General features: G+C 38.7%; 1 protein-coding gene across 1 annotated transcript; it reads left to right on the forward strand.

Annotated features, from left to right (window-relative positions):
* bmal1a (basic helix-loop-helix ARNT like 1a) lies at window positions 1-25,875 on the forward strand. The gene is made up of 20 exons (XM_088006406.1): window positions 1-159; window positions 7,660-7,842; window positions 8,704-8,767; window positions 10,429-10,576; window positions 10,812-10,832; window positions 10,989-11,021; window positions 11,837-11,866; window positions 12,282-12,439; window positions 13,282-13,361; window positions 13,479-13,571; window positions 14,436-14,553; window positions 14,946-15,095; window positions 17,361-17,607; window positions 18,562-18,668; window positions 18,765-18,915; window positions 19,013-19,092; window positions 19,223-19,331; window positions 21,113-21,206; window positions 21,913-22,006; window positions 22,101-25,875. The coding sequence occupies exons 3-20, from the start codon at window positions 8,722-8,724 to the stop codon at window positions 22,256-22,258; spliced, it is 1,917 nt and encodes a 638-aa protein (XP_087862532.1). The 5' UTR covers window positions 1-159; window positions 7,660-7,842; window positions 8,704-8,721; the 3' UTR covers window positions 22,259-25,875.
* The last annotated feature ends 535 nt before the right edge of the window (window positions 25,876-26,410 follow it).

Consider the following 26,410-nt stretch of genomic DNA (forward strand, 5'->3'; position numbering starts at 1 on the left):
GCGAACTCCATTGGTTGAAAAACTAGGTTAGTGGTCCGACAGGCATGACGGCGAAGAGAAACTAGGTCACCGATTGAAAATCGTTTATGTCACAGTTCTCTGTGTTGCTATCACATATTACGAGCGAGTTTCAATGGACAGACGGACTTTATCGTACATGTAAGTACAATATGCTGTCGATTTTGTGCTTTATTAATAACAATTATCTGCGGCTTTACCGGGCGTTTAATCCGTGATGGATATCGTCGATGTTTTCCCAGCTCTGTGGTCATGTCAGTGCGGTTTTGTGGAGCAGAAGGAGGGACGTTAGCTCACTGGCCAAGTCATGACAGTTTGCGTTCCGCTGCTAGCTGTTACAAAATGCTAATATTAGCCAATTAGACAATTTGTACATGTCGAGAAAAGATGAATACAACGCTATTGTTCCGGGAGACGGTTTCAGCTGTTGCCAGAAATTGTTGAGACTTTAATTATGTTCGGTCACAGGTATGTGCCGGTTGAAATGTTAGCCAGGCATGACCTCAGTTTTCACTGCTGCTAGCACGCTAGCAATGTAAACAGGCCTTGGTGGGTATCTAGTACACCGTGTCTTCGAGAGCATCTATCCTGCTGCGATAACTTTTGAACTCCCAAACCAGTGAGGACACGTTACTCTGAAAGGGCAGACTCGTATTTTTGGTTATAAAACGTCATGACACATCAGAGGTTTTGGCTAAGGCTATAGATATATATTTAATAATAAAAATGTGGCGACCACTCTTTCTCCATAATTTCGTGAGGGTGATAAATCAGTGCAAATTCGTCAACTTTAAAATAAATCATTGATATCATGTTCACTATGTAATATTATGAGCATGAGCTTGTTTTTGTTTTCTGTTTAGACAAGGATTTGACTCTGATTAATTTATTGCTGTGGATAAAATACGTATTTATGTATGCGAGTTTATTCTGAAGAACAAAAAATAAATGAGAAAAAATTATAGCTTATATGCTAGCCTCTAAAAAGTTATGACCCAAAGCAATTAATACAAAAATCCTTATTGAAAGAAAAGATCAGATATTGGTGTGACAACAAACTGCCTTGAATGAATGTTTTGCATTCAAGTAAATGCCACCCAATTGATCTGCCATGGACTTCTTATTTAGCACAAAAGATCACTGTCATAACTGGATAATTTAATATTTTCATATTTAAAAACAGCACAACATAATATTCTGCCTGGAAACAAAACATTCACCTTGCCATTTTAACCCCAACTAGGAAATTGTTTCTTTTTTTTGGATCTTGAAACTGGATCTTTTGTGGATTAATTAGGATATGACTTGAATTGACTGTTTTTTGCTATATATGTACATGATCTAAAAACCATTTGATTGTCTTACAGGTTTCTAACCAAAACATCATTAATTAGCCCCATCTGCAAAATTGATTAAAAAATTGATAATGGCATGGAGGCTTTTGTGTATTTATGTCACCACTGGGAATTCTCGCAATTGTGACCTGAAATTGCAAATGAAAGTGGTTGTTTGTTTTTTTTTAAGGAGACTTAAATGAGCAGTGTAATCATCAATAAAGAGGTCAGAGTACTATTGGTACCTTTTGAGTTATCAACACCTAAAATGAGAGTTTCAAACACTTTAGTTTTTTTTTTTTGTTTTTTTTTTGTTTTTTTAATAAACTTCACAGAAAAGTGAAAATATCTTGAGAACTCTGCACTACCTGCAGTGTGTGATGGACCAGGAAAAGTGTGGGTGGCAACTTTTACTGTATTTACTGGTCAAGCTTGAGCTTGACTCTGCTAATGACCTCAAAAGAAACTTAGTGGTGTCCCAATTAAGTGGAAGTTGATAACCGACATGCTTGGTCACCGAGCTAACGCATAATAACAACACAAACTAGTAACGATTTTCCCTGGATTTTGAACTTGCAAACGCTGCAGCGACATGTTTACTCGAGGAGGCTCTACTGTGTGAATGCTTTTAATGTGAAGCAAACGTGCTAAACAACATTTTGATGGTGCTTTTGGTTTTATGTGGCAGGTGGCCATATTAACATTTGAAATCAGGATTGGGAAGAAACGTCGGACCGTATGAATTTCCAGCTGGGAATTCTAGTTTCATTGGACCTTTTTACTCTGGTTTTCCAATTTGAAACATTAAATTTGTAAACGTGCAAGTAAAATGGATTTTAATAAAGTCCTTGGCATTTTATTTCAACTACGTGTGGCTCATACCAGTTGGATTGTAAAGTCTACAACTTTTTTTTTTTTTTTTTTTTTTTTATAAATAGGCATTCATTTTGTGGCTTTATTTTTTATCAGCAGCTTATGCATTAACCCTTTCGTGACAGAAATGAGTTCTTTGGTGAACTTCAGACTTACACGTGGTGTTCTTTTTGTTTCTAAACAAGAAGCAATACACACGAGTCCTTATCTGTGCTGGAATGTTGCCACGAAGGCATTGCGATAACATAAGTTTGCTGTTATGATTTGCCAAAGCTGTTGACTATAAAGACTCGATTACAAAGACAATTAGTGATTTCGGTAAAAAAAACAAAGTGATAGCCAAGGATAAAAGTAGGACAGTGGGTGGTGCGACAGAAACTGTTACAAAACTTGTGGTCAGCCTGGTTGCCCCACTGTGACTTATTGTGTATAATTATGTGATTTCTCTTTTTTTTTCTCAGTATGGAAACTTGATGAGTCATACAGAAAAGCCAAATTTGTGGCTAGAGAGGTGGAAGGCTTTCTCTTGTAGGTTGTCTGAATGTGCCCTCGGATTATCACATCTTGTCTGCATTTCTGACGTCAAGTCCACCAGTGATGCATTCAAGTTATCATCACGTCATTTAACTCTGTGTCACATTGACCTATTTATCTGCTTTTATGAAATTAAATGCTGAGTCACCACTTCTGTCTCCTTGTTGCTACTCAAGACTGCCATTCGACACTGAATGTAGCTAAATACTGTTCAGTTAATGTCACTTGTATGCCTTTTAGCAAAACGTAAGAAAAATATTTATTGCTCAAAATTTTGATGATGGCAATTGGCCAAAATCTTCCTTTTACCGACGTACAATGTCCTCGCCAAACTTTCAGCTTTAGCGTCTCAGGCACCCAAAGATGTAAATTGCAGGGAATGTTCATTGAGATCAAAACATGCTAATAAAATAACTAAAGCCAATAAAATTTTACAGTGAAGATTGCGGCTTTGTTACACCCCCCACCAGCTTTTATGAGCATTCTGCTTGTTTGGGTTTCCGCTTTTTCATAAAAAGTTGTAAAGAAACAGATAAATTGTATAAAGGCTAATCTAAGTCTACTAAAGTCAATGTGCTTCTATAGCAAAAATACTTGTATCACAAGCAGCTTATTGTTTTTTTTTTGTTTGTTTTTTTTTTTAAAGACCTGAATTGCCAACATTTTAAGTGGCTCTTGCTCTGCTGCTTCTTTTTTTATAATAGTTCCATACCATAGACATGGTGGAAGGTTCCTGCACAGTGTTTGACAGCAGATGTGCTATAGAGCAGCTGATGTTGTAACCAAAGATGGTCAGTTGATGATGGCGATGTGCGACTGATGCTGTGACCCGTTCTGACTACCGATGCATCAAAAATATCTCGATCGGGAACATGTTCCAATACCAGAGATCAGTTTGTTGATTAGGTGTTTGCAAATCAGCAGCAAGGCTTCCCCTCCCACGCACCTGAAAGTGTTTATTGATTGCCACCAGTAAGCAATCACAACTAGAAAGCTTTGCCAAGTCAAACAATACATAATGTTATTCTGAAATGGAGTGTCTGATAAGGTCTGGATGGAACCATCCTTATTGACCATGTGCTTTTTCTTCACGAGTTAAACATGCTTCGTCACCTTTTGTACACGTACGCAGAGTTGAATGACACATTTGATGCAGATGAACTCGTTGACTTATGGCTGATCATTTAGAGATTATTTTACAGGCTTGTTTTATTGCCAGAGTTCAGATGTTAAAATGGCATCATATGTGGTTTTTATTTGTCTGGTGAGGTTGAATATTTTTCTAAAAACCATTGCTCTGTTCACTTTGGGTATTCAGTATTTCCCAATATTCTTTTAGCGAAGGAAACTCTGAAAACAAGGGCATTGCTGTTCAAATCTGTGTGTGGACACTGGACTTCTGTTTTTAAAAGAAGCCTGTGTTTAGGACTGTGGTCTGCAGCCTTTACAATGCTAAGAGCCATTTTTGCCCTCTGTCCACATACATAAAACTCATTTTGCAGTGCAAAACCATTGTAAAAAGACAGTTTATCATGTTAGACAAATGTCTAAACTAAGACATTTGTAGTCCTTTTTAGATAACATCACTTTTTGTTTTAAAATAAAGTGAAACAAACTCTTTGGAAAAACATGCATGCAACTTTGTTCCCTATATTGTATAGAAAAAAGACATGAATGAGACCCTAAAGACATGAAAATGGATCTAAAAATATTATTAGTACTGTTCATGACACTCGGTTGTGGAAATGATGTTCAAGTTCATTTAAAATGGCTCAAACCTGAATATTAGCTCTATTAAAAACGCAAAAATTGCATAGTTTGCTCTTTTCTTAGCCCCTGATTTTTCAGGTTAGGTGGAAGATTCCTCCATCAATTTGGGTCCAAAGTCTGTTGATGAAGAAATAACATGATGCCTCAGTGCTTAGACTTTTGGACAACTCAGTCATAAAATGAGTAAATTTCCTGTGCCGTTTACCTTCACTGTCAAAGCTTTCAGGATTTATTGAGAGTGAGTGCAGTCCATCATCAGAGACTCCGTGTGGTTAAGAAATTTCTAAAAATGTTAAAACCTTTTTTTTTTCTTTTTTTTTTTTTTTTTACCTCAGGCTCAGTTTATGATTTTTATCCGATATATTTGATTCATTGTCTTTTTGTTGAACTGCAGTGAAGTGTTCAGTGAAACTGAAGTGGGAAGTGGATCAGTTAAAGTGATGGTGCGAGTGGGATTGGTCATAAAAGTGCTTGAAAGGATAACATTTGTCGGAGTAACATCTTTAATCTCAGTAAGCAACATTTTACTGGACTAATGTGATGAAAGCTATTTGCTTCACCTGTCAGTAGCTTTAATTTTATTTGGCTGGTATGGGTTAGTGTGGCGTTTGGTAATTTTTTAGCTGAATTTCTTTTATTAAAACATATCTTTTTCTCATCTGCAGAAAAAAAAGCATTTTTTTTCTGCTTTTGTGGCTGTAATCCATCTTCTCCTTGTTGTTTTTAATTGATGTGCAGATGTTACCTTGTTGTTCTCATTCCCATGCTTGCTAAACACTCATGTAATTTGACCCAGAAAATCTTGGAAATGGTTTATTTCTATTAGGCCAACTTGTGTCCTCTGACAATTACAAAGGGGAAATTCCACATAGGTTCTATCTTTTTTTTTTTTTTTTCCCCCCCAGAAATGTGTAATTTCGTCAACAGAATTTCCCAACAGTGCCCTTGTGAAAACATGTCGACCATGTAAACAGATATGTTTGTTTGAATTGTTTTCCGCCTGTAAAAAACAAACTGGAAAACCGTCATGATTGAAGTGGAAGCGTTGAGAAGCTCCAGCAGCCATCTTGCTCTGAGGATCCTTCCTCGTTTCATCAGCAGGTCTGCTGGCTGCTCGAGGATTTCTGAGTGGGTGTGGAGTGTGGAGCAGGGAGAAAAGAGCTGAATGTCTTGCTGACTCACTGATGAGGTAGAAGTAGGTGGTGGATGGAAATCGAGGCTGACTGGTTTGAGACCATAGAGACTGAGTGACCCAGTTTCCATTCCAGCACCAGTTCCTTTTAGTATTCAATCATGACTTGGTGGGTTTCCCCTCCTTTCTGGATCACTGCTTTGTCCCTATAGTGGGGCGCTCTGGTCATGCATTTAACTATTAACAGCCTGTGTTTTTTTTTTTTTTTAATGCCTTTTTGTGAACTTGTTTTTTTTCTTCTTCTCTGTGTTAAACATTTTCCTGTTAAATGGTATAAATATTGATTAGTGGCACTTTTTCCCCCAATACACTTTTTCCCCTGTTTTTTACATGCTAAGAGGCAGAGATTTTTTTTTTGTAACATTTTAAATTGGTTCTCAAAAATAGTTCTTTAGTCTTGAGAGGCCATTTTTTCAACTTTAACTCTCTTTTTGTTATTGACCATATTTAAATGAATGTTTTAAACTTACCTCTGATCTGTTTATTAATCAGATATAATAAGCTCCAAAATACCGGGTGTTAGGTTGTGTTGCATTTAATTTGTTCAAAAAGTCTTAGAAGTCCTAAATTTGATTCTAAACTTGGATATTACTTCAAAATTGAGTGTGCTGTAGTTGCAAGTTGGAAAACAAGTGGGATTTGCAAGTCAGTGATGAGGCTGCCTGTTTTTACCAATACAAGGTTTAAACTATTGAGTCCTCTTCTGTTTTTTGTTTTTTTTTCTTACTCATGCAACTTTTACAGCATCATATATTTGCAGCAGTCATAATGAATTCAAACTCATGGTGGAATGGAGACATTCAACTTTCCAAGTTGAGATTCATTTTAGGGGTTGTTCCATTAGATTTTATTTATTTATTTATTTACAACTTGGAAATCTAATCACCTATGCAACACAGTTGAGCAAAAAATCTGAAACATTTTTTGCTCAAAAAAATGTTTTTTTTGAGCAAAAAAACATTTTTTTTTTGCTTCCCGCATTTTTTTGCGGGAAGCTAAAAAATAGTTTTTAGCTTCCCGTAAAAACTATTTCTTTCCATTCCTTTACTTCAACCCATGAAAACCCTTCTCTCTCTCTCTCTCTCTCTCTCTCTCTCTCTCCTCAGCATGTTTGCTGAATTGTCCAAACAGGCAGTTTACATCTTGAATATAAAAGACATGAAAATAATTTGTTCCAGCTCACCACCCACACCCCTGCCAATACATACACAGCACTCAGATCAGTCATTTTTAGCATAAAAAGGAGTAATTGATCCTGTATTGCTTATAATATTGCTTGTGGCATTGTAGGGTGAGATGATGAAACAATAAGAACAATTAAAAAAAAAAAAAAAAACTTTCTCTTTGAGCCCCATCTGCTTGACATGATGGAGATGGTTCAGATGTTTTTATTATTAATAAAATATGTTTGTATATACTTATTTGATAAATAAAGGGCAAATAATTATATGAATTAAGGAAATGGGTTATGTTTTATATCTGTACTCCCCTAAAACCTAACAAATTTTTGCCCTCACTGGCATTCCGTATATAACTGCCTAGAAACCAGCTAGCAGAAATGGCACCGCTGTCCTGGACTTGAAATTAGTAAAAGCACTGGCATGCTTGCTTTTGCTTTAAGATTAAAAAAAAAAAGAAAAGTGCAGGCTTTATCAGATAGTGTTCTCCAAAACACAAGGACTGAATGCGAACTACAAATATTAACTTGGAAGTCTCTTTAGCGTGAGCCACCTTTCTTTTTGAATGAGTGTTTACGCCTTACAGACAAGTTTCCAAGAGCATCTGGTTTTGTCGTCACGGACGTTTTAGCAGGATTCTCAAATAATTGCACAAAACCACTGTAACTGCACAGATGACATATTTTTAATGTGTTTTTATTATGTATTCTTACAAGAGATTACTTTTTGACTCGGTCTTTTCCCCCCCCTCTCTTTTAAGAGGCAGACAGGCCAGACCAGCTGTATAAGGATCAGATCATATTAAGGCAAACCACATCAAAGCGGACGAAACTAGGTCAGACTGAATCAAACCAGACTCGGAGCAGATCAGAACGGAGTGGACCAAACTGATCCAGACGACACCGGGGCGCGTCCAGGAAGCCTGTTCAAGTTTCCTTTCCAGGTATCTGAAGCAGCTCTGTTTTCCACTTGTCACACAGGTTCCCTCCAAAAATATAACCGATGTGGACTAGGTGTTTTCTGAAGGGTAGAGGAAGGAAACATGGTGATTCTGCCTGAAACGTTCCTCCTCAGATGGATCACAAATCATACAGATCAATACATTACAGCATCCTCCTTTAATGCCAATCACTTCACATTGTAATGCAAAGTTTTGAAGATTAGCAAAGTATTTTCAGTTCAAATATACATCTGTTTAGGTATGCTGACCATTTGCCAGCATTTTAATTCAGTGATGCAAAGGAATAATAATAATAATAATAATAAAAAAACTTTTTTTTAAGTTGTGAGTCATTTCCTCAACAAGTTAGAGTTTGTTACAGCTACCAATTTTCAAAGCTTCATATGAACAAACCTCTTATTATTATTATTATTTGGAACAATGTTCTGTGTAAAAACCGGATCAAAACGCAGACATTTGTTTATATTGCTAATCTGCAGGTTTAAAGAGAAGCGAAAACGGCAAGTTAGCATAAAAGGTCTTGCTGACATCAAAGCACGGTGGTGGAATGGTGATGATCTGGGCTCAGTTTGCAGCCAGACCTACCTCAATTTCTTAAAATCTGAGTCGGCAATTAATAATGAGCTAATTTGACAGATAACTCGCTTGTTTGGTTGTATCTGACAGATTACCTCCTTTACTAATTACTGTATTGGTAATTGAAGAGCCCTGCTGCTTCTGGTTATTTTATGATTACTGGAACGTCTGACTGTCTAAACGGGTAAAAGTCTTTGTACTTTGACTGTAAAAGCTCCACATCTCTCGTCTGAAGGTCTTAAAACGGATCCTTTTGTGTGTCTGCAGTTGAGGGCTCAAGATTGGATGGAAGGAGATGATTTTAATACAGAGGCTGTGATGAACATCTGTGGTGAGTGTGACCTCTTTACGCGCTGTGGCCTTTTAGCAGTGAAACTCTTAACTTTTCTTTACACGCGGTGTTTTATTCAACTCTAGAAGATTTTTCAGATATTTCCAGAGTTGACATGATTTCAACATCATTATTTTGAGAGTTCTGCAGTCAGAACAAACATGACTAGTCCTCCACACGCTGTGGTTTGTTAGTCAGCGTCGTGCCTACAAATGTGAACGCTCGCTCATAACAACCATCGCTCCTGTGAAACCTTTGCCGTTGGTCTGACTCACCTGTGCACAATTTACTTATTCCTTTTTGGAGTGCATGTGATGAGGACCAAATCGTCAGAGCTCGATTCACTGAGACGCCACAGGATGTTTGCACTCTGTAAATCGCAGCAATTTAGAGATTGCACATTTGCCTAATTCAAATTTGCTTTGGCAACCAATTACCGTCTCTTTGCTCTTGCACCCTGTGCTCACATATAACTGAGGTTTCATGCACAGATGTAGACAAGAAACTGCTGATATTTATGTAAATTACCGCCGTTGCAAAAAGTACCTAGACCTCAATTATCAGTGCCGTTTGTCAGAGGCTCTGAGCAAATCTGCAGAGTTTGAGTTCTGATAATAGAGTACCCACATCTAGAAAGGCGGAACTTAATAAATTAGACTTATTTCTGTAATTAACGTGAATAGTGGCCATGATTTTGTATTTTGTATATCCTTCGTTTATGGTGTAAAAGTAATTAAAACCCAGAATTCAGTTTCTCAGAAAATTAAAATAACTTCTTGGCCTGCTAATAGCCATGTACACATACAGTTTATGCACTCAATACTTTGCTGGCCTTCTTTTTGCATAAATGTCATCCATACAGAGGCAATCAGCCTGCGGCATGCTGACATGTTAATTGTGGTTTCACAATCCTCTCAAAGCTCTCCATTCCTGCTACATATGAACCTTCTTTCTACAAAATTGTATTTTTTCCTTTCACCAAACTTTAATATTTTTAAATGCAGCACTAACAACCATCTTTCTCAGCATGGACCACTTATGGCTGAGCCTTGCTATGGATAGTGTTGGTAACATTCAGTTCAACATCTGACAAGTTAGCGCTCAGGATTGTGTTGGCCATAAAGTGGCCAAAATATAAATATTTTTTGTCTTTAATCTATTTTTCTAATGCTGTAATATTCAGAGTCAGTTTCTGATAAAAGGACTGATTTCCATCAGCTTTAAACCATTTTTGACCATGTTAATAGAAATAAACACTTTAAACATCACTCTGTGTGTGTGTGTGTTGAATCCATTTATTGTCCACATTTAGAATTGTATTGGTGAAATAAATCATTTTTAATCACATTCTAATTTGGGCTGCAGCAGTAATTCGGCATTTGTCGTCTGATTACATTGCTCCAGGTTGCCTGTGCAAACCTCACAGCACATTATGATTTCAGAACAGATGGCGATTTACATGCAAGGGAGTCAGAAGCTGAGCAAGAAGCCATCTACTATTTGGTGCTAACAGCAGCTGTAGTTCTACCACAACATATTATCCCAAATCGTTTTTGAGTATTTCAAAGTTTTTGGTAACTCTCAACTCCTGCTGCTGAATAATTTCACATGGATGCAAAGGCCCTCTCTTCTCTCTAACTCATTCGGTCTTTGCCGTGCAGATGACCTGATGGCAGACCAGCGGATGGACATCTCGTCTACAATGACTGACTTCATGTCCCCCAGCTCCACTGACCTCATCTCCAGCTCCATCAGCACGCCTGGCATGGACTACAACCGCAAGAGGAAAGGCAGCAGCACGGACTACCAGTAAGGACACAAAAGACCACAAAGTTTTCTCATTTGTTCATGTTCAAAGAGCAGCAGGTAGTCGGACCGCAGCAATGAACTGAAACATGTTTCCGTCTCTTCTGTTTCTGTTGGATCTTATTTAACACAGGAAACAAAACACTCACATCTTGTATTTCTTCACATCTTAGAGATTGTAAACATTTTCATTGTTTCAATGATATTAATAAATGTTTGTTTACTTTTTTTTTTCCAGAATTGATGGCTTCTCATTTGAGTAAGTTCAAAAAATATTCTGTTAATTTATTTATAACAAGTCTGAAAATATCAATAAACCAAATGTTCTATTCCATGATGGTATTTAATTAGACTGAAATTCTGTTGCTGTTTTAATATTTTTCAGTGAAATATTTTTTTCCCCCCTCCATTTTAGTGACATGGATCTAGATAAGGATAAACTGGGGAGGTAAGACTCTTTTTTTTTTTTTCCATGTAAAGTTCTGGCTTTTTAATTAGTCACCATTGATATTTTAAATTAATTTTTTTTTTAATTTGTTTATTATGTTGGATCTTATTTTTTAAATATATATATTAAGCCATTTTCTTATCCATTTTTCTTATCGTAGACATCTAAACATTTTTAGACGCCATACATCAAGGATTAAAGCTTGACACCTCTACCCCGGAGCACACAGAACTTTCCTTTAATGTTTTACAAGCTGCCAATGAATCCAAATCCTTTCACAGGATACTCAGATTTCTTCTGTCAACTATGAAGTCTGTAGTAAACAAAGTTTTTTTTTTTTTTTTTTTTTGTGGATTTTAGATGTTTTTTTCAACAATACTGGTTGGAAAATACAGTATTGTGGGGCCCACAAATGACAATGACATTTGGTTTATTTTACTCCGTAAGTGTCAGTAATTGTCATGTACTGTTGGAAAATACACTTCAGCCCTTTAGGATGATTATATAAAAAAAAAAAAAATCAAGACCTCTTTCTAAGCAGGAAGAATTGGGTGGAGTGGAAACTGTCCCCATTGTTGCGCCTTCTTTAAAGAGAAAAATTGAAGTGGGGCTCGACAGACTGTACATTTGAATAAAATCTTCCATTGACCTTGTTGCGTAATCATAAAATGAGGTTACAGAACCTGTTAGGTTTGCTCTGGGCCAAATTCTTCAATTCTCACAATTTTGTCTCTGCACCTGCAGAAACCATAATGTAATTTTGGCAGGATCACTTTTTTTTTTTTCCTTTTTAATGCTTCTTCTTGTCCTTGCAGTGACCACCAGGGCAGGATTAAGAATGCCAGGTACAAATGCTGCTCCTCTTCTTTCCTCTCTCTCTCATTACCATCTAATCTCTCCTTCACTGACTCAGTGCCACTGGCCTGATTGAAAACAGAGCTTCATAAGACGTAGTTATTAGGAAGGAAAGCCCTGTAAGGGCACATCTAATGGTTAATTAAAATCTGATATAGCATGTCGATAATGTGAAGGCAGAACAGGCAAGTTGGCTGGTTTCTCTCAACTTTCGTCTTTCTTACAATCAAGGATGAATTGCACACCGAACGATTTTTATTTTGACTGCTTGCTAACTCACAGTACAAGAAAGCAGCTTGGCTCTGTGGATAATTAGTTCACTTCGTTGATATCGGTGATGGATTCTGGATTTAGTTGTTTTGGCAAGAAAGAGTAACTGTGGTTTTCTGTATTCCTCCCTCACAGAGAGGCTCACAGTCAGATTGAGAAACGTCGGAGAGACAAGATGAACAGCTTCATCGACGAGCTGGCCTCTCTCGTACCCACCTGTAACGCAATGTCCCGCAAACTGGATAAGCTGACGGTCCTGCGTATGGCGGTGCAGCACATGAAGACACTCAGAGGTTAGAATAAGTGGCAAAATGTATTTTAGTGGTATATGAACATTCGCTGAGAGAGTAAAGTCTATTATAAATACAGGAGAAGTTAAGAAAAACAAAATAAACTAGATATCTGGAAGTGTACAGTTGATTTTCAAAGGTGCATCTAGAAAAGTTAACTGGGCTTCTTTTAAGCCTGAGCTTGAAATGAACTAAAATATTTTGTGTAATGGAAATACAGAAGTAGTTTCTTTTAACTGCAGAATATCATTATTTTCATTTCTATTACAACCATGAAACTACTTCTTTATAGTAGATTCAAATGTTCTAGTTTGTTTTGATACAGTGGAATATGTCTAGTCATCTTATCTCTTTAGTTGCTACTCAAAGTAAGAATTTTATACGATTTCACCCTTTATTTGGTCTTAAGGAAGGGGGAAAAAATCATTTTTAATCAATCATTTCTTACCAGTTTTATTTTTTTAATATGATAAAATCAGTTTCAGGAAACTTGGCTGGAATGTCATTTTATAACACAGTTCCTGGACGTTTGCTCTTGTTGATGAGGACAGAACATTTGGTCATTTGTAATCTCCCATTTCCAAAGATCATCAAAGTGTGTTCCAAAACTGATCAGCGGACGGAAAATTGGTGATGAAAGCCAGAAATGTCAGCAGCTGCGCAAACATTTAGTTCACTTATGTTTGGCCGAGTTTTTATTAGACTTACTACAAATATGGAACTGTATTGGTTGTAAAAAAAAAAAAAAAAAAAAGGTAATTGAGTTGCTGTTGATTAAAAAGAAGTGGTTTTATCTTTTACATGAAAAATGATTACATGGATATCCACTGATGCCCTGATTTCAGGTGCGGCAAACCCATACACAGAGGCAAACTACAAACCTTCCTTTCTGTCAGATGATGAACTGAAGCATTTGATACTAAGGGTGAGTGAGTAATGCTCCTGCAGTACTTTTTACAGTTTGAGTTTAGTTGCCAGTGTTATTAGTCAAAGCATTAAGCAGCTGTCTCTATAATAGTGTTGTTTTGCATTTATAATGCAGGCTGCTGATGGTTTCCTGTTTGTGGTCGGCTGCGATCGTGGCAAAATCCTTTTTGTTTCCGAATCTGTGTACAAGATTCTGAACTACAGCCAGGTATGCCGACATGCAACACGGAGAGACGTGAGGATGAAATGTCATGCGTGTATGATCAATTTTGAGTTTTTAATACACCGTGTGATGCAGATTTTTTGCTGAAGCTGTTCATTTTCAGAAACCTTTTCATAAGATGCCACAGCTGGAATACAAGTAGCGTCATAAACTAAGTCACCATACAACAAAATGGATAATTTATTGGAAATGTATACTTTTAACAAGAGGGAAATATTATATTACAGTTCTTAGAGTGAGGGAAAATGAATTACCTTTGATATTTTCTAAGACCTAAATTATGGCAAAAAAAAAAAAGGTAAATCAAGTATTGAAAAACATTTGTTTCCTCACCTTTCTACACATAAAATTTTTAAAAACATAAATAATGTGTTAAAAGCTCAGAAATATGCAGACCATTCCAAGTGATTATACACAGAGTTACAGAGCAAACGTAGAAATAATATTGAAAATGTTAGAGATGAAACAACTTTCAAGATCTGAGCCATGTTCATCTGAGATGATGAAGCTAATCATAACCGCTAGCCTCCGTCCAGAGTATTTCCAACAGTAGCAAACAGTACGCATCATCAATCAAAGCAATAATATGCTAGAAGTAGGTAAATTGTAAGACATATTTGATGTTCTCAAGAAAACATCTTCATTTTCTTCTTTAAATGTTGATAGAGTAGCACAAGTCACACTTTGCTTTCCAAAAGGAAGATACGATGTTTACAACTCGCTGCATGCTGTCGTCACAGTAAAACAACCGAATTACACAGAGCCTACAAATTTATCAGTTTTGGCGATCCATGCAAATGTTCTTTGTTTTTGTTTTCATATATCATCTGGTTCTGCTGTCGTCTCCAGAATGACCTGATAGGTCAGAGTCTGTTTGACTACCTTCACCCCAAGGACATCGCTAAAGTCAAAGAACAGCTGTCGTCCTCAGATACAGCGCCACGAGAGAGACTTATTGACGCTAAAAGTAAGCAAGGACGAGCACATATCATCTGTTTTGCAGAGCTTGAGATCCTCCCTCTGAATTTATGTCTTAATCTGCTTTGTGATCCCAACGAAGGGGTGGGGGGGACAAACCCTGCCACAGTCAGCAATATTCAGACATAAGAAACAAACTGTTCAACTTCATTACTTTCTGGGGGAGAGAGGAGATCTGAAATTTTGCAAAGCCTATTTGGATGAGTAAGAAGTGACGGAAAATAGTCAACAGCTAAAACTAGCGACTGAATTTTGTCTCAACAATAGCAGAAGGATGATTGCTTTACAATTAATTCGTATATCTTTTTTTTAAAAGTGTGTGGGGGGAAAAATAGCATTTTTCAAAGCTTTTGTCCTAACTTGAGTTGTTTGTCATTTCAGCCGGTCTTCCTGTGAAGACGGATATCACTCCCGGTCCATCTCGACTCTGTTCTGGAGCCAGACGGTCGTTCTTCTGCAGGATGAAGTGCAACAGGCCTTCTGTCAAAGTAGAAGATAAAGACTTCCCCTCCACTTGCTCCAAGAAGAAAGGTAGCAATGAGAAATGGAAAAACATACGTCTGCAACTGTCAACCAAAATGAATTTGGGTTTCTCACAGCAACACCTGCAGCCTTCCTGTGCTGCCTTAATACCTTACTTTTTGGTTTATATCATTTTATATTGCCAATAGTTCTCTCTTCACTTTCCCTCACATTCATAAGATGTAGTTTTGCTACAAAACTAAAAGTCTTTTTTATGTTTATTCCCTCTTTAGCTATAAAAAGGAATCACACTTCGGTTGGCAGATCAGTTTTTCCATTAGAAAACAGAGGAAGTTCGCCTGCTTGAACTTGTTCACCTTCCAGACAGCAGCACTAACTGGAGTTGTTTCCTATGATACTCTTAACACAGAGTAACGCAATGGAAGAGAATTGCTGCATGGTTTTCAGATTTATATGTTTAAAATCTGAACAGTGCGGTGTGCATTTCTATCCGGCTGACGCTCTTTCTTTGTGGTGCATGCAACATTTGCCATTGAACCAAAGTGTCATTGTTTTTAGTTTGCCCCCAAAAGAGAACACTGTTTTATTAACTTAACGTTTCACACTTAAGCCGTTTTGTTCTGTTCAAATTTCCCAAAAATGTGAGTTCAGCTCATGGATGCGTTCGTCCACAACACCCGATTTAACATACAGGTTAAATCAGGATTGTGAGACACCCAGAGAAACCCTTGCACGTACACAGAGAACATAGAAACTCCACATTAAAAGGTTCTGTCCTGGAATTGAACTTGTGACCTCCTAGCTGTGAGTCATGTGTGAAGCTTGATATTTGACAGTGAAATCACTCTTGCAGTGTTACTTTGCAGCACCCAGTGCATTGGAAGTCCTGCCACTAAAGCTGAATGAGGCGTTTTTATAGTCAATATTCTGCATTTCCACTGCTGATCAACCTGCAGGAATCTTGTCTCAGTAAAACTGCAATTACTTAAATTCTCCACTTTTAAGTGTATTCCATTCACCATTATGTGTGTTTAATCTAGTCAGCATAATTTTTATTTTTATTTATTTATTTTTTTACATTGGCTTTTAATACAAAATCTTCCTTACATCATCGGAGGGTTTTCCTGGAACAAGGTCTCTGTGCTGCGGAGGCCTGAGGACAAATGAGTCACACAGATGGTTGTGTGTGTGTGTGTGCCCCGGCTTAGTCATTGGTGGGATTTGCTGAAGCATCATTGATTTCTGAAGACATTTGCAGAGTAAAGTCATGCAGCACAATGGATAAAGCCACTGTAAATTTATTTTTCATTTTAGCATTCCACTGAATAGTTTGTGATGCACTTTGCCGTCCTCCTGATGTTCAGTGTTGGTACCACAAAGCTTCTGTCATGCACTAAGTTACCTATTTAAAGGAAACGTGTTTCAGTGGTTGTTGCTTTGAATAGAGGTTGAGCGAACTAATGCAAATTTACAACTCAAATAAGCAAAGTAAGAAAGTCCAGTTCTTACGCAAGACTAAATAATCTCCACTGCTTCCTCGGTCTCTGTGTTTTTCTTGTTTGTTGTTTTTTTGCAGCTTGAGATAAACAAATAAAATACACTAATTTAAGCTTGATAGATTTAGTTAAGAATGAGTCTCAATGCTGTTGCTAAGAAACAATGTTTTTGTGTGCATAAATGTTTAGAAACAAAGATGATTAACAATATTTTACTGTTGCCATTCATGGAAAGAACTACAGGATGATAGCTACATTTGTTTGCCAAGTTGGATTTTTATTTTTTTAAATTCACTTCCTGTTACAATAAGGAAGTCCACAGAAATTAAGTTTTTAAACATTAATGACTCAAGTAAGGTAAATAGTGTATATACAGTTAGCTTATATATTTAGGTCAGTATTTTCTAATGTAAAAGTATTTTTTATGGTTTTGTTGATAGAATATTTTTTTCCAGCAAATTATGCCATTGGCATCCCTGCTTATTCTTATAAGACCACAACAATAACATTCTTGTTATACAATTTTAACATGAGACCCAAATGTGTATCATGCTAAGAACACAAGTAAATAAACTAGTTTCGTTATTTCGTTCTCAAGACATGACAAATAAGCAAACAATTGCTCTCTAAATATTTTATTTACATTAATAAGAACATAAACACGTAGACATATCTGAATGTATTATCATAATTCAAGCCTTTTGATTTCAACTTCATTGAATTGAAATATGTAATTTCAACTTTTTAGCAAAGGAATTAATTTTTTTTGCGTTTATTTCTCTCTCTCTCTCTCTTTTTTACTCCCGTCTCATTTCAGCTGACCGGAAGAGCTTCTGCACCATCCACAGCACAGGGTACCTAAAGAGCTGGCCGCCCACAAAGATGGGGCTGGACGAAGACAACGAGCCCGACAACGAGGGCTGCAACCTGAGCTGCCTGGTGGCCATCGGCCGCCTACACCCCCACATCGTCCCCCAGCCCAGCCCAGCCGACATCAGGGTGAAGCCCACAGAATACGTCTCCAGGCACGCCATCGACGGCAAGTTTGTCTTTGTCGACCAGAGGTGAGAACGGGGGAATTTCTTTTTTACTTTATAGTTCTGTTGCTTGGCTTCTATGCTGAAATGTTTTCCATATATTTTTAAAGATGAAAGTCTTATTACAACAATTTCTTTTTTTTATATATAATTTGATATGACCAGGTTTTATAAGGACTATTACAGATATGGTGACGATGCAGGTTAATATGTAGCTATTAAGTAAAAAATTAGGACTAATAATGATCATTTAAACAAAATCTGTGTGATTGTTGATGGATTTTGACAGCAGGAAATCTTTAACTGTGGCTGCCTTAAAGGCTTGTTAACAATATTGTTAATGGCAATGAGCGTCATTTCTAAGGGCAGGAAACCTTTCATGATGGCACTTTGTTGTGCCTCGAACTATTCATAAATAAATCTTTATTGTGCTCAACCTTTATCAGATTTCTACTAAATCCAGAATCAAGAGCTCACACTTGATTTCTTTGATGCACTTTGTTTCTTTCTGATGCGTTTAGAGAGAAATTTGGTAATTTCCAGTAACTGAGCTGCTGTTCACCAGTCTGGCAATTATTTTCTCTTGACCTATCAGTGTTTTACTGAAGGGGATTTTCAGCAGGAAATTACCGGGCGAGAGGCGGGGTTCACCCTGGACAGGTCGCCAGTCTGTCGCAGGGCAACACAGAGACACACAGGACAAACAACCATGCACACACACACACACACACACACACTCACACTCACACCTAGGGGCAATTTGGAGAGCCCAATTAACCCTGACAGTCATGTTTTTGGACTATGGGAGGAAACCGGAGTACCCGGAGAAAACCAAGTCAGAGAACATGCAAACTCCATACAGAAAGACCGGGGCCGGGAATCGAACCCAGAACAGCTCTACCAACTGCGCCACTGTGCAGCCTGTATTAAACTTGTCAAAAGTCAAACTCCATCAACAGTCAACGATTTCCATGTCTCCAGAGCAACAGCTATCCTCGCCTACCTGCCCCAAGAGCTGCTCGGAACCTCCTTCTACGAATATTTTCACCAGGATGACATCAGCCACCTGGCCGAGTGTCACAGACAAGGTATCGTCTGAAAGTGAAGCACAGTAATAACGCAAATAATCCCAGCAGAGGAGAAGGGGGGAGTAAAGCATAAATTGTGGTTTCTTGTGTCCTCAGTGCTGCAGATGAGAGAAAAAATCAACACCAACTGTTACAAATTCAAAATCAAAGATGGCTCCTTCATCACGTTGAGGAGCAGATGGTTCAGCTTCATGAACCCCTGGACCAAGGAGGTGGAGTACATCGTCTCTACCAACACGGTCGTATCGTGAGTATCTGCACACCTGAAAGCTTTAGCTCCATCCCTGCAGACCTCACACTGGAAGGCGGATCATCTTTCCATCTGTGCTTTTCCCCCCCTGCAGGTGTCCGATAATGGAAGGATCAGATTACCCTCAGTCGGCTGCGTCTCCGCAGAGCATGGACAGCGTTCTGACCTCAGAGGGTAAAATAGCTAAAAAGAGATGCATGCTAACGCTGAAGCATCCCCTGTGGCATGAGCCTATATGTCTTTGCGCTGTATAGATGACATATTTCCTGTTTTCCTGACGATTTTTTTTTATTTTTTTTTTCAGGTGGGGGGAGACGGGCTTTGCAGACCGTTCCCGGCATCCCAGGCGGCACGAGAGCGGGAGCCGGGAAGATCGGACGCATGATAGCGGAGGAAGTGATGGAGATTCAGAGGTGAGAGGGAGCAGATCGAGCCCGTGCCATTTTTCAAAACCCATCAAGCAGGAAAACGCAGATATATTCCTGTAATGGAAAATCAATGCGGGCCTGGTTCGTAAGGCAGACGGTTACGTGAAGCCAAGGCGTGATTGAATTGCTATTAAAAGCCTTCTGTTCGAGATGGCGGTGCGGGAGCATCTGTGGGGAAATTGTGAACAGAATTTGACCTTTGGTATGTAATTTCACACGGTTTGTACTGAATCATTCTTCATCATATGAAAAATGCCTCTGTGGTTGCCTAGACAACAGATTGGATAACACTCATGGTGTCCACAAAAAGAGACAAAATAGAGTGAGTGAGAATGCTTTAGGTCAGGGGTGTTGAACTCCTGTCTTCAGCGGATGACGTCCTGCTACTGTTGTCTGCTTCAACACACTTGAAGCCAATAATTCAGTCGTTAATAGGACTCTGTGGAACTTGACTGCATCATAAATTGACTACTCGTCCATTGTTAGGTGTTAAGTCCTTCTGTTTTTTTGCTGTAAAATGTTGCAGATCAGCTATAACTAACTTTAACCCTCCTGTGCTGCAAATGACGGTCGGACAGCAGGAAAGTGTGGAGGGACGTTGTCCCGTCAGACCGTCAGTTCCTGAAACGACACACAAAAATAAGACTCATAAAACCGCACGTGAGGTCATCTCGATGGCTCTTTGAAGAAATGTAGAAAAGGAAAGTTACTAAACATCTGATTTCCATGAGTGGTTAATAACTGAATTGACGTCCGAGTTGTAATTAAAATACGTACGGTCAGATGGAGACTGTTGATTTTTTTCCATGAGTATCTGATGGAAGAGACAGTGTGGCATTGTGAAATTCAATTAAACCAAGTTTTTACGACGCATTCCTTGGGCTGGGTGCACATTAAACGTTTCCGTTTGCCGTAGGTCTTTCAAATGGGAAAGGTCTTCTCTGTAATGAACCTTTATTACAATCGGTGCCTAATGCAAACTGTATGACAGTTTAAAAACTTGGAAGAACTGTGGGGATATTTTTCTAAGGCATTAGTGTCTGACTCACACTTAGCTGGAAATCTGATTAATCTAACTGAACAAAGACGGTTTTCTTCTAAAGGCTACTACGGAAAGTTTGCTGGCTGTGACGGCCGATTTCTTTTTTTTTTTTTAATCCCTTTAAGACTCTTTAACTATCTGAACTGCATTTTGTTTTTTTAACACGTCGCTAGCTTGCTGGGCCAATTGGCAAAGTGCAGTTTTGGCAGGATATCTAAAACTCATCTTCCATCTAGTCAGTCAGTCTGACTCCGTTGCTGGGATGTAAATGAAAGCAGTCAAAGCATCTCGACAGATCAGTGATGGGACTTCCTCGTACTGACCAGTCAGCGTGACCCTGACGAACGGTGTACATCTTCCCTTCCTGCTGAATTATTACATAGAAATGGCTTTTGCCACCAGATGCTGTTTTCCCCATTACATGAAAAATGTAATCGCATACATTCTTACAAGTTTTTCTGGGTATATTCAGCTTGCAAAACTCAGCTTTACAAGCTGTGCAAACACAAATAAAATGTGATTTATTTTTTTTTATTGGTTTTCCCTCTGCAATGTGTGTCTAATACAACGAGGAGCCGTTTTGATCTCAGGTCGTCTGTATTGTTGAATCTTTTTGTCCGTTTTACAAAATTAAAATGAACAAAGCTGGGATTCTTTTTGTTCTTCTGAGCCCTGGGGGTGTACTTTATTTCAGGAGTACTGAAAGTGTCTGTTTCTCTCTCAGGATTCGAGGTTCATCTCCTTCCAGCTGTGGTTCCAGCCCTCTGAATATAACCAGCACCCCTCCGCCCGACACCTGCTCACCAGGGGGCAAGAAGGTAACAGAAAATGACACATGTTACTGCAGAGATTTAATTTAACCCTTCAAGAGCCGGACAATGAAAAACATGGAAAAAAAAAAAAAAGCTCAACCTTGTTGATTATTTTATAGGGTTACTTAATATAGGTATGTTTTCAGTTATTTTTTTTTTTTTTTTACTTTATTGCCAACAAAAAACAGGCAATTTATATACAAACATTTTAATCCTGAGTCTTTGGTTTCACATCATTATTCATACAGAGAATCCCAGATTTTCTATATATGTAATCACACGGCGTATAGCAAGGCAGGATTTTTTTTTATAATGTTTTCTGCAAATGTAATTGTGTTTGCATAGCACATTTTCAGTCCTGTACAGATCACGCCCCCAAAATTTGAAGACCGTTTACTGCTTTTAGGATAATCGGGTGTAGTGATTCACAGTGATCTCGACTCAGTCAGTTTTTTAGGTTCTGAATGCTCGTCACCGTGTGGGGGGAGTTTATATGCACGTTTCCTTTCCAATAGCATTCCAAGTCTACACAACAGGGCACCATGCCTAAAGTTGAGTAAAAAAAAAAAAATTTAAAAAGGCAACATTTGTTCTTTTTTTTTTTTTTTTTTTTAATCTTGTGATGTTGTAATCGGCATTCGCGTTTAGGAACCTTTCTGAAAAGCGTCTTGTCTTACTTTCACATTAAACCTGTGGGTTTTGGTCTCTCTAGATTCAGAACGGTGGGACCCCTGACTTGCCGAGCACAGGGATAATCCCTGGACCTGATTCTGTGGGCTACCCTTACTCCAACCAGTCCATCATGAGTGAGTCGCGACACTAATACTTACACTTTAGGCGGCTGCTGTGTTTTTTGTGCCTGAACGTAATTTTTCCTCATTATCCCGCTCGTCTGTTTAGGTGATAATTCCCACCTGAGCATAGACATTATGGACGAGCCCGGCTCCAGCAGCCCCAGCAACGACGAGGCGGCCATGGCGGTCATCATGTCCCTGCTGGAGGCGGACGCCGGCCTCGGCGGCCCCGTCGACTTCAGCGACCTACCTTGGCCTTTGTGAGGAATCTGGAAGGGAAGATCTGGAGCCACTGATGGAGAGAGTTCGGTCATTCAAATTTTATTTTATTTTTTTCTTTATTTTTGTCCCCCCCCCATCCTCTACTGGATCTCCAGTTTTCTGCCGCCTGTACACAACTACACCGAAAAGGAAAGAAAAAGAAGAGTGGCGTCTTAAAAAGAGTATTTTGAGTCTGTAAATACTGAAGATTTTTATTCCCAGAGGAGATGTTGTGTCCAGTTCAGGCTGGACGCTCGTTTAGACTTTCACTCCTGCTCTTTTGATTCATCATTCCTCGTAGGTGGGCCCGACAAACCGTTGGGGGTGGGTAGGGTTTTCAAAGCTCCCGCACCAAAATGACTCATCGTTTTTCCGGTGTTGGTTGCCTGCAGAGCGGGCGCGGCGAGAGGCGGAAGTCGTCCAGATCATGGAAGCATACGTTACAGAACTGTGGTGCTAACATGTGGATGCTCCTTCTCCGACTGACCCCTGTCCAACAGTGGCTCTGGGACTCCCACCGCCGCCAACAAACACAGGTCAACAAATAACCCACCCAGGACTCCAAAGACTGCAGTTTGTTGTGGGATCACGTGTTGTTCAGTGGGGAGCGCTTGATTTCTGCTCCACGCTGCGGTCGTTTATGTCCAGGTTTCCCCCGTAACTGTGCACAAGTGAAGCGCCACCCCCACCAACCCCCCCCCTCTAAAGATGGCTGTTCCAGCCAGCTGGAAGCAAACTTAAATCGGTTTGAAAGTTTACTTGGAATAAGCAAGGTGCATTCTAGTTTCGGGCATCGTTTTTTTTTTTTTTTTTAAAACAGCCTCTTTGCTGATGTTTCCTGATCTAATCTTTACGTGAAAAAGGGTTGCTTCCCAACTATTCTGCGTTCCATTTGACAAACGGATGAAAAACAGAACATTTAACCCAACACAGCCTGCAGTGCTTCACGTGGAACGTAATGAAACGGTGATTTAAAAAAAAAACATAAATGTATATCCTGGAATGTCTTAACAGGTCCCCGAAACACTATGGAAGACAGTCCTTTGATGCTTTTTCAACGTTTAAAAAGCTCTGCTAAAATCACAGGGTTGTCATTTCTCCCTCCACCGGCCTCAAAGATTTTTTACTGTAGCTCAGCTGCAATAGTTTCATTCCAGGTGAAGCCATTATATGTTGATTTGGACTCATTTTTGTCGGTGTGACGCGGAGGAATGACATCCTCCTCTATAAACCTGAAGGGGACTTGTGAAGACCTACTGCTACTGTTTTAGCCATCAGAATGCCACAGCGCTGCTTTCTCAACTGCTGCAGCAAAGAAACAAGAAACAGACCGTAATCCAATATAGAGTCAGGGTTTTTTTTTTTTTATATAACTATATTTATATTTCAACTCTTTTTAAGAGTAATAGACTATGGGTCACAGGGTTTGCACTCACACATCCTCCATCTGCTCTAAAGAAGCACTTCAGGCTGTATGTGAGGAAATTCAGTTCTGTTTGACGGATTTTGGCTCAAATTTCATTCATAACCTTCCTGATGAAACAACTTTAGTTTGTGAACTTAAAAGAAAAAAAAGCAGTTTCAGTGTCTTAAATTCGATCAACTTGACTCCTTAAAAGTGAGCAGATGTCGCGTCGGCTGCACTCTGCTGTCAACCGAACTACCTGCTGAATGAGACGGATCCGATCGCGGATCGATAAACCACCTTCGTTAGAGGCTAAAGCCTCTGAGTAAAGTTTCGCTCTAGGGTCCGCTTCTCTGCTCCGTCATGACGGCTGTCTTCGACATGACCTCATCGCCTCGCCAGATCACACCCAGCCACCGAGACGGGTTTGTTTTACTCAGAAGAGGTTCGAGCATCTTGACGCCTGCCTGTGTGGGGAAAAAACAAAAGTGGATTCTGCAACTAAATGTGGCTTATTTCTGAAAAACGTTGAACTTAGAATATTAAAAGCTAAATTTTTTTTGTTTGTTTTTAGTATTATTACAGCTAGATTTATTTTTTTTCCCCCTTATTTCTAATGGGATTATTTAAACTAAGAAATGCTAATTACTAAAGGAGGAAGCCTGCTTTTTAATTTAAAAGAGGACTTTAAAACATGCACAGCACTGAACTCAGTAAATACTGTTCAGTTTTAAATAGTGGAGTTTTTTTTTTTTTTGTTTTTGCCTCGTCGTTTGGCAATTTTGTTCCGTCTTTAGCTGGGAATTTAGGAGCGACGTGTTTATACGTCAAAGTAAACATTACATAGTTGCTTTGACTTCTGACAACTTAGTTTTTTTTATATATATTATATATATATATATATATGAAAGTTAAACTATGCTGTCAGAAAACTGTGCCTTGCAGACATATTCATAACCCCTGGACTTTAGTCACATTTTGTCTGGTTCCAAGTACTTTTTTTTTTTTCAAATAAAAATCTGATGATGAGGGGTAAGTTGATCTCAGATGGATCAATACTTTTTTTGTCCGCAGATTCTTAATGGAAAGGATTCAGTTGTAGCTCTGGCTCCATCGTCAATCCTCCTAAAGATTTTCCTTCAGTGTTTCAATATTTATTTTTATATGGCTTTCTTCAACAATAAAAGCAGGTTTAATGTGACAAAATAGAAAAAGGGTATAAAATGATGGCTCCAATATCCCTCAGTGTAAAGACACTTAGTTATCCTGCTTAGATCAGCAGTTTTTTCCAAACGGTTTTTGGAAGTAAAATAAATGCAACCGCAGTTTAGTTGAGCGTTTTTACAATATTTTACAATTACGAGCTTTTATTTATTTATTTATTTTTTGCTCATTTGTCTACATTATTCATGAAAGAACTTAACTGTAAATAAAAATCAATGGATACCGATGGTTTAAGAACATGGTTAAATAACAGATACACAAATTGGAGAAGGGACAAATTTCTCCAGAACAGGATATTAGCGGAGGATATTAAAACTACTGCTTTTTTTTTTTTTTTCCTACTTGTTCATGTTACCCTGTAGCTTCAAAAATATTTGTTTTACCATAAATGTAGTAAAAGCCGTGGAGGCGACCAAAACACAGCATTTGACCAGAAGCAGGGAGCCATTCTCTGGAACGATTCTTGCAGTGCACATGGTCCTCTTTTGAATGCTTTTACCTTTTAAGACCAGCAGGAACCCTTTAAATTATTGAACTCGAGATTATCCAGATTTCATCTCCTGCCAACATTGTTTTATGATTAAAAGCAAATATGGCGTCCAGGCTTCTAAAATCTGATGCAGATGAATCGCAAGTGTTATTTTTTCCATGCAGGTGGAACGTTTTGATGCCCAACTCTGAAACCTTTGCAGTTTTTTTTTTTTGTTTTTTTTTAATGCCCTTTTCCTCCCTCCAATCAGAGAGCAGCTGGCGAGGCGGCCTCCGTTTCTGTCCCAGTCGGTTTCTGATTCAGTGTTTGTACTCTGCACACTACAAGAAAGTGTTTCCCTTTGTTTATATTATTCTCCCCACCTGACAATAATGTATCAAATCTTTAAATATTATCATGTTAAGAGTATACTTTATGCAAATATATATGAGTATGAAGAGTGTGTTGTATGTATCAGCAGTGAAATATTTTTAAAATAAAAAATTATTTGTTTCTGTCATAGCCGGGTTGTCTTGAGCTCTTGCATTCTGCGTGGTTTCCACCTTGACGGCCTCGGTCAGCCAATCAGAGCGGCCCGGCTGTATTTTTAAAAGATGTTGCCACCCAGCGGCAGGAAGATCCGCTGGGTGGCAACAAGATCAGTGGAGGACGTCGAAGGGTAAAAACAAACGATAACGAAGTGTCCAACAGGCTTCTTCCGTGCCTCGTTTTATGCCCCAGAAAGTTATTTAAAGCCTGAGTGAGCACTTTGAACTCGTGCGTTAAATAATTAAGGTTTCAGTGGGAGCTGTTTATGCATGTTTAATTGCCAGATTTACATTTCCTCAGCAGGTTGTTCCCAGTTTCCCCGCATTCCTTTTATCTTCTGCCAAATCAAACTCCGACTTGAAATTGTTTCAGCATTTTTATATTCGACGGCAAGACGGAGAGTAAAGACCGTCGGTTTTGAATTTCAGGTCAGATTTTGGGGGGTGGGGGGGGGTTTGAACATCAGGATCAGCTGCTGTTTTAAAGTGGGGTAATGTTGGCTGCTTAT

The sequence above is a fragment of the Poecilia mexicana genome, unplaced genomic scaffold (assembly GCF_051168715.1).
Source record: "Poecilia mexicana isolate PSO_F unplaced genomic scaffold, ASM5116871v1 scaffold_6, whole genome shotgun sequence".
Taxonomy (NCBI): Eukaryota; Metazoa; Chordata; class Actinopteri; order Cyprinodontiformes; family Poeciliidae; genus Poecilia; species Poecilia mexicana.

Excerpts from the sequence above, each read along its gene's own strand:
- bmal1a (XM_088006406.1), top strand. The coding sequence starts at position 8,722 with ATGGAAGGAGATGATTTTAATACAGAGGCTGTGATGAACATCTGTG. Across the intron at positions 11,867-12,281 it reads GGCAGGATTAAGAATGCCAG|AGAGGCTCACAGTCAGATTG; the intron begins GTACAAATGCTG and ends CCTCCCTCACAG. Across the intron at positions 13,362-13,478 it reads TGAAGCATTTGATACTAAGG|GCTGCTGATGGTTTCCTGTT; the intron begins GTGAGTGAGTAA and ends TTTATAATGCAG.